The sequence below is a fragment of the Aythya ferina genome (genome assembly GCF_964211825.1).
Source record: "Aythya ferina genome assembly, chromosome: 19".
In the NCBI taxonomy this organism is placed as follows: domain Eukaryota; kingdom Metazoa; phylum Chordata; class Aves; order Anseriformes; family Anatidae; genus Aythya; species Aythya ferina.
The window spans coordinates 5269898-5285109 of NC_140309.1; the positions used below are offsets into that span (position 1 = coordinate 5269898).

General features: G+C 54.4%; 1 protein-coding gene across 3 annotated transcripts in view; it reads left to right on the plus strand.

The window, feature by feature from the left end:
* Window positions 1-15212, plus strand: part of ATP2A3 (ATPase sarcoplasmic/endoplasmic reticulum Ca2+ transporting 3) — a 48383-nt gene that overhangs the window by 18936 nt on the left and 14235 nt on the right. For 2 of the 3 annotated variants that reach the window (XM_084493539.1, XM_084493540.1), the window contains exons 4-12: window positions 1123-1227; window positions 1615-1753; window positions 4171-4251; window positions 4814-4899; window positions 5770-6234; window positions 11259-11347; window positions 13150-13252; window positions 13599-13730; window positions 15087-15212. In XM_084493539.1, coding sequence (XP_084349665.1) covers window positions 1123-1227; window positions 1615-1753; window positions 4171-4251; window positions 4814-4899; window positions 5770-6234; window positions 11259-11347; window positions 13150-13252; window positions 13599-13730; window positions 15087-15212 — 1326 coding nt within the window. Of the gene's footprint in view, window positions 1-1122; window positions 1228-1614; window positions 1754-3279; window positions 3774-4170; window positions 4252-4813; window positions 4900-5769; window positions 6235-11258; window positions 11348-13149; window positions 13253-13598; window positions 13731-15086 lie in introns of those variants that run through there. The other variant, XM_084493541.1, reaches the window with a different exon arrangement.

A 15212-nucleotide genomic window follows, 5' to 3' on the forward strand; every position in this document is an offset into this window, starting at 1 on the left:
CATGTGGGATTTGGGTTCTGCCACCTAAGGCAGTGGGATGACAGAACGTGTCTCGTGTCTCCTCCTTTTGGCTAACTTAGCAGCCAGCTGACCAATTTCATTTTAATAATTTAATTTATTTATTTATATTTAATTAAAAAAATAGGCAATTCCTTTAAGCTTCCCAGGAAAGGGAGGCCATGTTACTGTCTCTGCTGGAGGAAGAGCTGAAATGCTCACCCTCTCCTCGGCATGTGCATGGAGGAGAGGCACAGAACCGAGATTTTTTCTAGGTGAATATGAGAAGATGCTTTTACAATTCCCAAACAATGAATCCCTGGCAGCGAAACACTGGAGCTAATGGGGCACAAGGGACATGGGGAGGTTTCCCAAATCCCCTCGAGGCTGTGCAGGGATGTGTTTGGGCTAACCTCTGCAGTGACACATTGCAGTGCGCCCTTCAGATGTCACCACCAGTGGTGTTTCTCCCGTGGGGCTGTGATTGAGCCCAGAGCGGGGGCAGCGCTGGTGCTGGCAGCACGAACTGTCTCCTGCTGGACTAAGTCGTGCGACACTTATTTCGGGATCCCACCTCATGTAGTCATGACATTTTGAATAAAGGTTTTAGTGCCGGCATTGTACGTCCCACTGGTCTGAAAGCACTGGGTGGTAGGGCACCCAGCTGGTAGGGCACCCATGGGAAAAGTGAACGGCGGGGGTAGGACTTGTGGGGAGGTAAGGAGGGAGGCTGGACCCCTAAAAGATAAAAATACATTCCCACAATAGCACATGGTGACATATTTGCTGGTGATCTGCTCGATGGCTGAGTCTCCTGGCGTGGCTCAGCTCTCAGAGCACACACACAGCCCCATGGCAAAGGTTTTTGTGCCAGTGCTCGCTGCAGCAGAGCAGCCTGGTGGCGTTGTATTGACACAGCAGGGGTTGACAAGCAGTTAAATGGAGTGAAAATGTTGGTGTGTGCACGCTTCATGTCTCTTACCTTGGGTCTTAGTGGGATGATCTCACCAGTAAGGAGCTGCAGGGTCGGTCCCTGCCATGTGTTAGCTGCCTTTTCTGCGTATCTCTTAAAACGTTGGTGCTTGTTCTTTCAACTGCTCTGCTCTCCTCTTCTTCTGCTACCAGATCCTGGCCTGGTTTGAAGAAGGAGAGGAGAGCATGACGGCCTTCGTGGAGCCCATCGTCATCATCATGATCCTGATCGCCAACGCCGTGGTGGGCGTGTGGCAGGTAAGGGACAGCCCCGTGTCTCTCTGCTCTGCGTGGGGGATTATTTATCCACACCTTATCGGAAGTGGGGCTCCTGGAGGCGATAAAGTACGTTGCTGGCTGGTGAAAAATACATCTAGGTGGGAAATACTGCTTCCCAAACCAAGAGTGGGAAAACCAGACCCAAAGATCCAGGTGGTGTCCAGGAACTGTTGTGATTTAACCCAGCAGAGATCATTTCAGAGCAAGCAGGGGCAGCTCGGGAAGGCATAGCATGTTTCCCAGCCATGGTGCCAATGGGTGCTGAAGGTGGGGTTGGGGTCGGGGTGCACCCATCTCTGCAGCTTGAAGGAGCCTCCCTGCTTTGATGGCCCCCCTGCTGCAGCTCTGCTCCTCTGCTTCTTGCAGGAGAGGAACGCCGAGAGCGCCATCGAGGCCTTGAAGGAGTACGAGCCCGAGATGGGGAAGGTGATCCGCGCCGACCGCAGCGGGGTGCAGAGGATCCGTGCCCGGGACATCGTCCCTGGGGACATCGTGGAGGTGGCAGGTAGGGCTCCGTCACCCAGCGGCACGGAGGGGAGGGAGCTGGGGATGGGATGGGGATGCTGGCTGGGGGATGATGGCACCCTGTGCCCCGTGGCTCCTTGTCATAGTAGGGTGAGAGCAGCAGCACCGGGGTGCATGCCCTTGGGAGACACGGGGTGGCCCAGCTGCTGAGTCCCCTTGGTTTTGCACACTTGAGGTTTTAGTTGCTGCTGTCAAATCCAGCTACACATTTGGGCCAAAATCAGGGCTTATCAACCTGCCAGGGCTTCACCCCATCTGTAGGGTGCGTATTGATTAAAGAGCAGCAACAAAGAGGGGGTTTCAGGCACAGGTACTGTGTCTCAGGGAGGCTTCTGGGAAAAGAGACTTCCCCCCGCGTTGCCCATCAAGCTTATCATCTGGATTTTGACATGGCAGGACCCCTCCGGCTCTCCTGTCTGGGCTTTGCCCTTGGTTAAGGGTGCCTCAGCGTCTCCTACCTGCCCCACCAGTTAGGAAGCGATGCGTTCCAGTTATCCTCTGTTGTTTGTGCGTTAAACTATGCTGTAAACCCCCAGAGCCCCTGTATTAATCCTCCCCTTTCCTCCTCGTGGCCCTGCTAGTGGAAACAAGCTGCAATCCCTCCCGCCCCGAGCCAGCTCGTTGTTATTTATGTCTTCCAGTTGTGCTTCAGCTGGAAGATGCACATAAAAACTGTGCGGAGGCTGGAGTGGAGCAGTGCCTCCAGCCACGGGCCCCAGCTGCTGACATGGCCCTGGGGTCTGAAAAAGCTCTGAGGGACACGGGACAGACCTGTGGCACCTGGGGACTGGCTCCGGGTGTCTCTCACAAGCTCTCCCAGGCCCAATTTCTTTCTGTTCACCAAGACAGGGGAGAAATAATACTGCAAACAGCACAGGGACCTGCACCCGCCTGCCCGCTACAGGACAGCTTAATTCAGCCCTGCCACCTCGCCCCAAATCAGGGGCTGGCTGCCTACCCATCAGCTGCTGAACATTTCTTTTTGATGGCACTGTCTGTGTCATGACTGGGAGGGAAAGAGCTGAGCTGGCCTCTGGAGGGGGTTGCTGATTAATAGCAAATTAATTGGCAAGTTTTGGTTTTAGCAGGTTTATAGCACGGGGCAAGGAGGCTGCCAGGCTGCCTGGTGGGAGAGGTGGGTAGGTATTCCTGCCCACCAGGGACACAAGATGCTCTGCTCCTAACCATGGCCACAAATTCCAGATAGATTTGTACCAATGATGTGCCCGTACATCCCCAGACACAGGTGTGTGGTGTGTGCACGCAGGGGAGGCTTTCCTGGCTGCAGGGGACAGACAGCTGGCAAAGCTGGAAACTAAGACAAGCAGGGCTGGGCAGTGGCAAGGAGGCTTTCTTGGTTTGAAAAACTGGCAATTAATTTAAAACAAGTCAACTTAGCCCATAATAAGCCAATTGAAGCAAGTCGTTGTGCAGGCAGCTGCAGATGGGTTAAACTCATCACAGCTGAACAGCATTTAAAGAAACCAGTGTTTGCTGCTGTTTTCTTCCCGTTCCCTTGGCTTTCAGCATGGCACATCTCTGCTAATCCCCCAGACAGCAGCTGCTGGGTTGGTACAGGGTGCCTGGTGTACCGTGCAAGGTTTTCATGCTACCTGCCCTGGAGTTGGAGCTACCCCTATAGCTTGACACGGTCTCCTGAGATGCCGTCAGCAGATCATTAGCCTGCACGTCCAGCTCAGGTTTTGCAAACCCTCTCTGCCCTTCCCACGGGGGAGGACGAGCCCTTTGCCCCTTTTGAGTGGCTCTGGCTCCCTCAAGCATCTCCAAAGCCTGCGCCTGATGGGTCTGGGGGAGTCTGCGGGTCCCCGTTTGGCATCCAGAAGTGTGGGGATGCAGCTGGGATAAACAGCTGCAGCGTGGAGCAGCGCCAGGGCAGCCCGGCCCTGAGCTCAGCAGGGTTTATGAGCCCTGTGAGGAGCTGCTCCTTGAAATCCAGGACCGGCGCCGTTCGCTCGCGGCCAGGCGCTGCGCGGTGTGATGTAAGTCCTTGCGAGCGAGGGCTCTGCTGACCTCAGTGTTTCCGAAAAGCAGTTGCGTTCAGGCGATAAGGGAGCACGAGGAAGAGCCGTGACATGCCAAGAAGCCGGGAGGAGGAAACCCAGCAGGAAAAGCAGTTTTCAACACTTTTTTTTTTTTTTTTTGGTTTTGTTTTGTTTGCTAACGTGTGCTTCGGTGGGCAGCAAACAATGGCTGTCAGGCGGCCAGGCTGCTTTCACCCGCAACCGCCGTGCCGGGGAACCCACGGGCGGCTGTTTGTCTTGGCCTCAAAAGGTTCTGGAGAGCTGCTGGCCAGGCTGGTGCCTCTGCAGCACCTCCAGGGCCTCGCCGTGCCCCTTCCTGGCCTCTGACTGAGCTGTCCTGCTCTTTTCCTTGCAGTCGGTGACAAGGTGCCAGCAGACATCCGCATCATCGAAATCCGCTCCACCACACTGCGGGTCGACCAGTCCATCCTCACAGGTGCGTTGGGGTGGGTGCTGAAGGCACTTTGCCCCCCCCATCCTCTGCCAAGAGCAAATTTTGGGGGCTGACGCTGAACTGAGCGCTTTGCTGGGGTGAGAAACAAGTGGAAGAAGAAGATTTGGGGCTTGGGGAGGACTCAGCACCTCACCTAAAGCTAAATGCAAAGCGAGGGGGGTTCCCAGGTGTTCCCATGCGCTGCTTAACCAGGGGTTCCCAGCCCCCCTGTGCAGCCGTCCCATGAGAGCCGCTGGTGCACGAGACCTCATGACATTAGGGAGATGTGACACCGCTGGGCTTTCTTTTAATTACATTATCTTTGTGATAAGCAGTGGAAAAGCCCTTAAAGCTGATAACCCATAATATTTCAAAAATTATCAAGCGGGGCATTATAAAGGCTCCTCATCCTGGAGATAAAAATGTCATTGTTCTGCAGCCCCCATCTTCAGAGCACTCTGCCATCCCCATGGTGGATTTTCTGATGATTTTTGTGGCCGAGTGTTGCTGTGGGGGTTGTGATGGAGGCGTTGAGCAGCTCATCTCCCCGCTCCTGTCTTGGCAGGGGAGTCCATGTCAGTGATCAAACACGCGGACCCCATCCCCGACCTGCGTGCTGTCAACCAGGACAAGAAGAACATGCTGTTCTCTGTAAGTCACTGCCTCACTCGTGGTTTTGCAAAGAGATGATGGGCAAAGAGCCCCATGGACACAGGATGTCTCTGGGCTGGGTGCAGTAGAAGCTGCATGTGCAAGACCCAGGTCCATAGAAAGGGTCCCAAATCCGTAAAAATGGGGACCTGCTTCCACAGGACTTCATTTGGGTTGTGGCATGTGGTTCCCTGAAACACCTTGAGCAGTCTCAGCTGTTTTTTCATCTTGTAGGGTGTATTATTAGGGTATATTACCCTAAGAAGGTTTATTATATGTAGGGTGTATTATTAGGGTATATTACCCTAAGAAGGAGAGAAGGTTTGTGGTTGAACCTGGGGCTGTTGCAGGTTTGGGTCTCCTCCTTGCTCATGCCCCTTGGACAGAAGTCAAGCGTGGGAGGGATGAGAGTGCTCTCAGGAGTCACCTGCTGCTTCGGGGTGTTTTTTTATAGAGTCCCAAACAGCCATGAACCACGTGAAATAGAAACTCCTCCTGGCATGGATTGGGAAACGGGCAGGTTGCCCTGGGTGCTTTGGGGTTCCTGAAGAGCTGGATTGCCCCTCGCTTCGTGCTGGCGGGACTCATGCCATTCAACGTAAATCATCCAGGCTCATTATGACTGAAAGAAATTAGGAGATGAAGTTCACTCCTCCGTAACCGAGTAATGGCAGGGACTGTGTGTGGGTTTAGGATGGACAAAGATTTGTCCCACGTTTTAGCAGATGGAGAACTTGTGGGGCCTGGTGTCTCATTTTCTCCTTCCCTAAGATCTCGTATTCTCCCTTCACAAGAAGCCACACATTTCCCTGCTCAGGCTGGGAGATTTCGTGCCCATGTATTTACTCTGCTCCCTTCGATCCCTTCCAGGGCACCAACATTGCCGCTGGGAAGGCCGTGGGGGTCGTCATTGCAACAGGGGTGTACACGGAGATCGGGAAGATCCGAAACCAGATGGTGGAGACAGAACCCGAGAAGACCCCCTTGCAGCAGAAGCTGGATGAGTTCAGCCAGCAGCTCTCCAAAGTGATTTTCCTGGTGTGCATCGCCGTCTGGGTCATCAACATCAGCCACTTCAGCGACCCCGTCCACGGCGGCTCCTGGTTTCGAGGTGCAATCTACTACTTCAAGACCTCGGTGGCCCTGGCGGTGGCTGCCATCCCCGAGGGCCTCCCGGCCGTCATCACCACGTGCCTGGCGCTGGGCACGCGCCGCATGGCCAAGAAAAATGCCATCGTGCGCAGCCTGCCCTCGGTGGAGACCCTGGGCTGCACCTCCGTCATCTGCTCCGACAAGACCGGCACCCTCACCACCAACCAGATGTCCGTCTGCCGGGTGAGTGCCGGCGGCGTTTTGGGGTGTGAGGGGGGTGCTGGAGGATGGCCCCGTCCCCATCCCGGGATTAAGGGGCTTGATGTCTCCACCAGCCGGTTGCAAAGCTCAGGATTGTTTTGTCCCTGTGCAAACGTTGCGTTTTGCTCAGTAGGAATTTCAAGGTGTGCTTGAAAGATGTTTTGTTGGGTGGTGGAAGGAGCCACGAGTTTCCTTCCTACCCAACTTAGGGTGAGGTTTATGGCTTACTGTGGTGGGGTCTGAATATAAAACTCACTTTTTCATCAGCACCAGCATGGAAGTGCAGTTTTGTTGACTTATTTCATGGCTCCCACTCCACAGAGCATCTCTTCTGGCTGGGTTTCGGTATTAAGGCAAAGCTCCTGGAGAAGCCAACGTTTTCTGCACCGCTTCTGCTCTCTTGCCCATTTTCCCTCTGTTTTTGACCAAGCCAGTGAGAAATTCTGGACTGTGCAAAACTAGGAAGTCTGGATCTGCGAGGCCAAAATGGAAGGGTCAGTGCAAGGCCTGGGTCCAGCTGTCCGTGGTGGTTTGTTAGGAAAGACTGGGCCATCCCAGTGCTTCTCAGTTTCCCCATTATTCCTCAGGAAAGCTTTTTTCATGGTTTTGGCACGTCAGTTTTATAGGAGAACCTTGGAAAATGTGTCGCCAAGGGGAAAAATGGCCCTGGCCACTGTCCCTGCTCTCTGAATTTTGGGTAGTGTAGCAGCAACCGACCACAAGCTTTGGTTTGCTCAGCACAAACTCCAACTGGCTGGAAACATCTGATGTTTCTGCCCTATAAAGGATTTAAAAGGAAACCCCAATGGAGTGAGGGGCTGCCCATGCAGGAGGAGGAGGTTCCCATCAGCTCTAAGCAAATAATCAATAATTAATAAATACAAATAAATAATGGACACCCCCAGCATCTGGGGGCTCTGCAGCAAGGCAGGTAGGATGTGGCAGTGCTGCCCCCCGGCCCCTTCCCACTGCAGGACCCTGCTCCTTGGGCTCGGGCAGAGGTGCAGCTGGATGCAGCAGCAATGCCTGGGAGGGGGAGGCAGAGCAGGGCGATGCCATGAGGTGGTTTTAGCATCAGTTGTTGTTGAGCTCAGCCCAAACTTGATATCAATTTGCCCAGAAGAGTGCGTTTGCAATACATAAAAAATAAAATTCAAAGTATCCTGCTCCCTGCCACATTTCCGATATCCCTTTTACTTGTTTGGCTGAATTCTGCATCGCAGGGTGCAGTACTGACAGCCAGGCTGGCTTCAGCGCACGAGAAGCATCCATCGGTGTTTAACCAAGGGGTGCTTGCGGCCAAGGTGCCAGCAGAGCAGCTCAGCGGGATGCAGCGTGTTAATCCCATGTGCTCGTACGTGCTCCGTGCACGGGGCGGTCAGGTCTCGGTGCACCAGACACCAGCCCCAAACCTGCTGGAGCCGACAGTGCTGCGGTGAGGCAGTCAAGCCACAAACCCACTCCGTGTGTCAGCTGGAAGCTGTGGTTTGCATCGCTCACCTTACGGTCGGCTTGGGCTCTCTGGTGTCTAATAGCAGTTGATAGCCCTCTGTGATCGGAGCGCCTGCTCTGTGGGTGAAGGGATGCCGTTTTTCTGGATTTGAGCAAGGCTTTTGATGCCGTCCCTCATGGTGCCCTTCTGGACAAAATGCCCAACTGCGAGATGAGTGGGTTCATGCAATGCTGGGTGAAGAGCTGGCGGACTGGTAGGGTTGTGGTGGCTATGTCTGGCTGGCTGCGTTCCCCAGGGATTGGCTTTGGGGCTGGATTTTAAAATGTCATGGTCATTGATCCGGGTGCAGGGCCGGGGTTCATCCTTGGCAAGTTTGCTGGTGGTACTGTTCACTCTCAAGAGACGAGAGGCCTTGCAGGGGGATCTGGCCAGGTCGGGGCAGCGGGCAATGAGCAGGGGAATGAAGCTGAGCACAGGGAACGCCGGGTGCTGCCCTGGGACGGAGCAGGGCTGGGCATGGGCACAGCCAGGGGGTGAGGGCTGGGGGGCTGCCCTGAGTGGTTCTGCGCTCCCTGGTATAAAAAGGTCCACGAGGTGCTTGAGCACATCCAGAAGAGGGTATGGTATGTCTCGATGATCCTTGTGGGGCTCTTCCAAATGAAACTCCTACTCTACTCTACTCTACTCTACCCTACTCTCCATCATACTCACCTAAATCTTACAGCACGCTCTTACGCACCACGACTAAATTGTCAAGGAGCACAACGATGGTGTTTGGAAGTTAGGCAGTGAGGCAGAGATGCTGCACAGGTTCGGATGTGCTGCTGTGCCTTGATTCAGCAGCTTCGTCTGTCTGAACAGCCCCGGGTGGTTATGACTTGGTGCCTGTCGTGCTCGGGGGTTTCCCAGCATCGCCGGCTGTGCCGTGCTGGCGTTGGGTGGGCGCCGTCAGCTGGGGCCACCTCCAGCGTGGGAGGAAAATGACGCTGCTCCGTGGGCTGGCAGATGGGTGAATGATGCTGATTACAACCTTCTACTATTCCAGACAGCTCTCCTACCTCGTCTGCCTTTTGATGAGTGCTTTTTTTAAAGATGCCACAGAAAATACGTAAATGCGGGCATGTATCACTCACGCCTTACCCGCTTTTCAACCTGGAAATTTGACAACACCTACCCAAAAACTGCCCACCTCCCCCTCAGCTCCAGCTTGCCACTCTGTCGGCTGTACAAGCTGGGAGCAGGCAGGAAATCTGATGTAACCTTTGGTTGCCGTGGGTTTCACGGCACCTCTTTTAAATAGGCATGGAAAAATAAAGGGCATGGAATGATTTTTTTTTTTCCTTTTCTATTAAGAAAGTTGCTATTGTGGAAGTGCTGATTGTTTTGTGGCTGTGCTTGAAAACAAAAGAGCTCATATCAGGCAAAAACACCAGTGGCTGGGGTGGACGTTTTCAGGTTTTTTAATAAATGAGAGTCCAGTCTGTGTTTCTGAGCATGGGAATCTATTTTCTGAAGGGCCCACAAGATTTTGGCTCAGCTGAAGGCTGATGTCATTGGACATCTCAAAAATGCACAAAGGATGCTCCCCCTTCAAAAATCGCTTTCGGTGTTGTCTCAGAGCAGGTAATGCATTGCCAAAGCCTCTGATTTGGGAAATTTCAGCCATTCTGCCTCTGTTTCTGATGTTCATTATCTTGGCCTCCTGGGTGGAGGACCCGTGGAGTCCCAGCTCTCTTCTGCCACCCTTTGCCTCGTGATTTTCTTCAGAACCCCTCAGGGATGCTGAGAGGCCTCGAGGACAGGCTCAGGGAAAGGCTAGTCTGCTGTGGAGGCTGGGCTGGGTTCAGAAGGATTCCCCTAGGAGATGGGATGCACGTTTTGAACACAGAGTGCCCTGTGCCGACTGTGGCTCATTTTGGATGTGAGTGTGCCTCATCCCGGCACAGGAAACCCCTCTCTGTGACACTGGGGGTTTGCCTTCATCCCAGGGTGGAGCAGGGATGCAGTGACCAAGACGTGAGGGCTGAGACCCCAGCCCAGCTCCCCATTAACCACCGGCTGGTTGTTTTCAGCTTTCAACTGCAAACACCTTGGGGCTTCCAGTCTGGGGGAAGTTCAGGCCCAGGTGAATTCCTCCTGGCTGATTTAAAATGCCGTTTCAGAAATGGAGCCTTAAAAATCGTAGCAACAATAATTAATAATAATAACAATGAATTAACCTTTGTTGGTTGCCGGAGGGAGCGTGGGCGGCACGTGGAGCTGCTGCACTGCTGGTGCTGAGGATGAGCAGAGGAAAATAAATGGGGAAGAATTGCTGAGACAGGGAGCACCCTAAATTTGGACACGAGTGGTGCCCGGGGTGCCCCTAGCAGTACTGTGCTGGCAGCATGAGGTCCCACCTGGCCCCACACTTACTGCAGCATGGAGTGGAGCCAAAATATTTGATTTGCTGCATGGGACATGTGGCAGCTTGCGAAGGTTTCCACGTGCAAGGTTTCCTCAGCCCACCACCTCTGCATCCTCTGATGAAATGCCACTTTTTGAGTTTGCTGAACCGATGAGGTGTGACTGCACCGTGGTAGTGTGGCCATCCAGGATGGTATTTTCTCCTAAGGGATTAAAAACCAAAAAGAGATTTTCAGTGCCTTGGATGATGTGGAGATGCTGTTCCCGGGGAGATGGGTGCCTGCTAGTGCTCAGCCACGGGGCAAGCATCACAGCAGGAGGTGTCCTAAATGCAGCTGTGCCTTAATGATGGGTCGTGGGAAGGGTTTAATTAAATCATCTGGAGATGAAGGACAATTGTCCCTGCACCACTTTCACAAGCCACCAAGCAGATCGAGGAGGGCATTGCTCCCCCATGGCTGGGGACATGCATTCATCAAACCAATTCTCTTTGCTAATTATGTTAGTTTTTGGCTCCAGCATGGGACACAAATAACAATCAGGCAGCCAGCAGTGGTGCTGAGCCATTGCCCCGGCTGGGTCGGGTGCTGCTGGTGCCAGAGGTGATGCTGAGGGCGCTGCTGGTGCCGGGAGCTGCCCCACAGCATGGGATGTGCTGGGATGGAGCCGAGGGGAGTTTGGGGACAGGCGGGTTTTTATGACGTTTTCATTTTCTATTTTTTTCATTGCTCTCACTGTAATGGCAAGGGAGTGTCTGGAAGGCATTTGAAAGGCAAAAATCACTAAAATTAGAGCGTGTGGGACTTTTACATCTCCCTGGGGCTTTATTAACCAGGCCATAACCCCAGAAGTGCACCAGGCGAGCTGGTGGCTGGGAGCTGGCTGGAGAGGGGGCGGCACGGGGAGCCCGGTCCCAAAGCTCACAGCTGGCCGGATCCTTCCCTTCCTTTCCTGGAGCAGGAGCAGGGACGTGACCCCTGCTCCGAGAAAAGCAGAGGCGGCTGCTTAGAAGCTGGCTGGGCCCTGCTCCTCTGCAACAGGCAGGAATCGCTGGAGGAGGTGGGTGTGAAAGCTGGGAGGATTCGGGGAGCGGTGGGCACCCAAAAATCGCCGCCTAACGCTGCGTATCTGCCTGTCCCCCTCGCAGATGTTCATTATGGAGAAGGTGGAGGGCACCCAGTGCAGCCTGCATGAGTTCAGCATCACCGGCTCCACCTACGCCCCTGAGGGACAGATGTGAGTACGGTCCCCACCGTGGGGACACGGGGCAGGGCTGAGCTGGTGGCCACGCCGGGGGGACCCCAGCCTCACCCCCTGTGGCTGCGAGCAATCTGGGCTTTTGCTCTCATTTCTCAGCCACACTGAGAACCGCACACGGAAACCCCACCTGGGCACTGGTTTTCAGCCCTGCTGGGCTTGCAAGCATCAGGTGGCTGCTCCTCGTGCTCCTCACTTTTGGTGGCAGCTGGGAGAAGCTGTTTTCAGCTGCTTCCTTTCTCAGCAGAGCTTTCCCAGCCTGTTTTGAGCTTGTCCTTGGGTCAAACAGGGCACCCTTCTGCCCCCGCTGCATCCCTCCGGGAAGGAACTATGCATTTTAGGGAGCATGGTTATTTTTCCCAGAAGAAGATGCAATCAGTGCAGGGAATCCGGGGAGGATCTGGGGGAGGCAAAAAGCTTCCCAGGTTTTCTCCCTGGCACGGGGAGATGCCCCCTGGTGTGGGGAGATGCCTCCTGACACATCCTTGCCGCTCTCCCCTCCGCTGAGCCATGCAGAGGCTGCACTTCATCCTAGCCTCAGACTTAATTTCATGAATATTTATGAAGCCAATTTGATCCTCCAGTAAGAATCTCCATTAAAATGCAAGCCAGGTCATAAGCTGGTATTAATCATTGCATTTTGGTTAAATAAGGATCGAGGAGCTGTGCTGGGGTCAGGTCCCCTGTGCAGCTGCAGTGTCCCTTTTTTGGGTTCTTTCACAGCACTGGGGCAGCAGCACTTTGGCCAAGGCCTTTCCCAGCATGATCCAACCCGGTTCCAGGCAAGGACAGCCAGCAATGGGCATGTTCCCCTGTCCCTTCCCAGCTCTCTCCAGGGCATCACACGCCACAAAAACCATCCCAAATGTTTCTGCTTTCTCAAACACCAAAATGCAGCCCAAAGTGCTTTCGTCCCTGTGCAAACAGATTTTTCAGATTTTCTTGGCCGCTCCCTGTTTTCCGCTCCCGAGCTGTAAGAAGGGCTCCAAAATGTTCTTTCCATTGGGAACCAGCAGTGGAATAAACTGATCCTAATAAATGCCTGACAAATTATTTTTCCAGCGAGCGGGCGAGCGGCTGGGTTTGCACAGCCCTAACCTGCAGTTACCTCTCCTGGAGCCCGGATCATTTTTCGCTTCCCCTGAAAATCTCTGTGGCTGTTTCCACCATTGGGCAGCAGGCGGGCAAGGAGGAGCATCCAACTTCGGTGCTGCTTGCTTCCAGGCACATTTGTGCTCCTGTACATAGCACAGGGCTGCTGCTTCTGAAGCCCTCACCCGAGGCAACATTTTGCTGCCTGCTCAGAAACAGCCCCAGCGATGCCGCTGTGAAATTTGTCTCCCTCGGGTGCCCTCCATGGAGCAGGGAGGAGAAGGGACACGCTGCAGGTCCCGCAGCTCCTCTGGACACCCAGCACTTGGAGACCCCGGGGTGCTTTTTCCTCTTTTCTGGTCCATCACCTTCACAGCCAGCCAGCCAGTGACCCAGGGGGAGCTGTAAGAGGCTGCTGTCAGTCCTTACCATTCCTCCGCAGCCCCTTTTATTCTGGGGCACTTCAGGAGGTGATTTGCTCAGTGCATCTATTGGCACGTAGTCCTGCCCCGCTTCTTAAAGCACAAAACAAGAGCCCAAGCATTTATCGCCGTGCCCTGAGCCTTACGCAGGCTCTTTCCCCCTCTCTGCAGAATATTTTCCCCGGGCTACGTGGGGAGAAGCTAAGCAGTATTTATGGTGTGGCTGGGCGAAGCGTCGGGCTCTGAGCCATTGCTTTCCCCCCGCAGCCTGAAGGACGAGCAGCCGGTGCGGTGCGGGCAGTACGACGGGCTGGTGGAGCTGGCCACCATCTGCGCGCTCTGCAACGACTCCTCGCTGGACTACAACGAGGTGCGTGGGGCCGGGTCACTTCTGGCTCCTGACATGCTTTTCCCTTCCCTTCGGGCCTTTTTGGGGTAAAATCAGTGGAGATTTGCCTCTTGTGATGGATGCCCAAGGGTTTCACTCTCTCAAGCGCAGCCCATCCTTAGCAGGGATGCTACCAACGCGATGTGGCACCTCCTGGTCTCCATCCCTGGGGATTACCCACAGCCCCCGCCTGGATTCAGCCTGTCCCCCCGCATGGGGATGGTGTTCTGGGATGACCCAGCAAGCATCAGCACCCTGGGTTGGAGATGTGTTAGGGGGCTGTGCTCCAAAGCTTGAGCTCTACTTATTTTTTTTCCCTGCTCTCTAGTCAAAAAAAGTCTACGAGAAGGTGGGGGAAGCCACCGAAACAGCCCTGACGTGCCTGGTGGAAAAGATGAACGTCTTCGACACCGACACCAGCAAACTCTCCAAGGTGGAGCGAGCCAACGCCTGCAATTCGGTGAGCGGGGAGGGAGGGAGGGAGGGCTTGGGGATGAGCCATGGCCACTTGGGTTGAAAAAAGGACGGATCGGGCACAAGGGTGCCATTGCTGGGCCGACGGGGGGACGAGCCTCAGTAATCCTCAGGTGCCCAGTTTAGGCTGACCCTGGGGTCTCGACCCAAATCCCAGTTCCACCCCTGGGACTTGCTCTGGGAAACACCTCTGGTTTCCATGTGAACCTTCAGTTCTTGCTGCTCCAGCTCACGGGGGTCTCCCCGTCCTCCTGTGAAGACGCCCTTGGTTTCCCAGCTGGATTTGGTGTCGTGCCGCTAGGCCTCTCCACGTCTTTGCTTGCTCAAAGGAAGGGCGCTCGGTTGTGCTGCTTGTCCCGTGGATAGGTCCAAGCAGGTTGTCATAAATCCCTGGACTGCTTTTTGAGGAGGAAAATGGAGTTTCCCATCTGTTGGCAGTCCAGCAGCTGCTTTGTTATGCGGTGCTGTCGCTCTGCCTCTCCCGGCCTCGTGCGCTTGCTGTGTTCATCCCCGTTTGCTCCTGCACTGTTTTTTTGGCCTCGCTGCCTGCCTGCTGTATCCACAGGCAGCAAATGCAGGCGCCAGCATCCCCCTTTGTGCATGATTAACCACAGCACATCTCCCTGCACATCTCTGTGCCCACCTTGCTCCTGCACACAGCGTCATGAGGAGGGCTGTGCCCTTATAACTTTGAACTTGCAAGGTTTTGCCACAAAAGCAGCTCTTTTTTTTTACTCCTTTGCTGATTTATCGAGATTTAAGTAGCTGTAAAAGTCCTGTGCAAACAGCTGTTTGTGTCCAGTCGCAAACGACACCCTCCTAGCAACAAAAAATAAAATAATTGCACAAACAGTGCAGCCATGCAGAGAGTCCAGTGAGCAAGGTAGGCATCAGCATCCCTGCTCCCCTTACTGGAAAATAATTCAAATTGGCCTCGAATGCCCTGTAAATGGCTTTTTTGGGAGCGTCCTTTCAGGAGCTGGCTCAGCTGCTGTGATGCTGATGTTGGTGCGCGAAGGGGATTGGTCTGATGAGGACTGGCTGCTGTCCTGTTGTGCGTTTGGCTTCTGAAATTAATAATGTTGGCAATAATAATAATAATAACAACAATAATAACGTTGGCCTGGCTTTTGGGGTGTCGGGGTGCACGAGCCAGTTGGTGTGCCCCTGCCCATGTGTGTGTGCACCCTGCCTTGCCTGCCAACACAGCCCTCACTGTGCAGACCTCGAGGTACTGCCCAGGTGGGGGATTTTCCACCTGGTGGGTGGAGATGGGCCCCCGCCTCTCTGCTTTGCGGCAGCCCCACAGCCACCCCAGCTCAGCCCTGTGCTGTCCCTGCAGGTGATCAAGCAGCTGATGAGGAAGGAGTGCACCCTGGAGTTCTCCCGCGACCGCAAGTCCATGTCGGTGTACTGCACGCCCACCAGCCCTGGCCACAACTCTGCCGGCAGCAAGATGTTCGTCAAG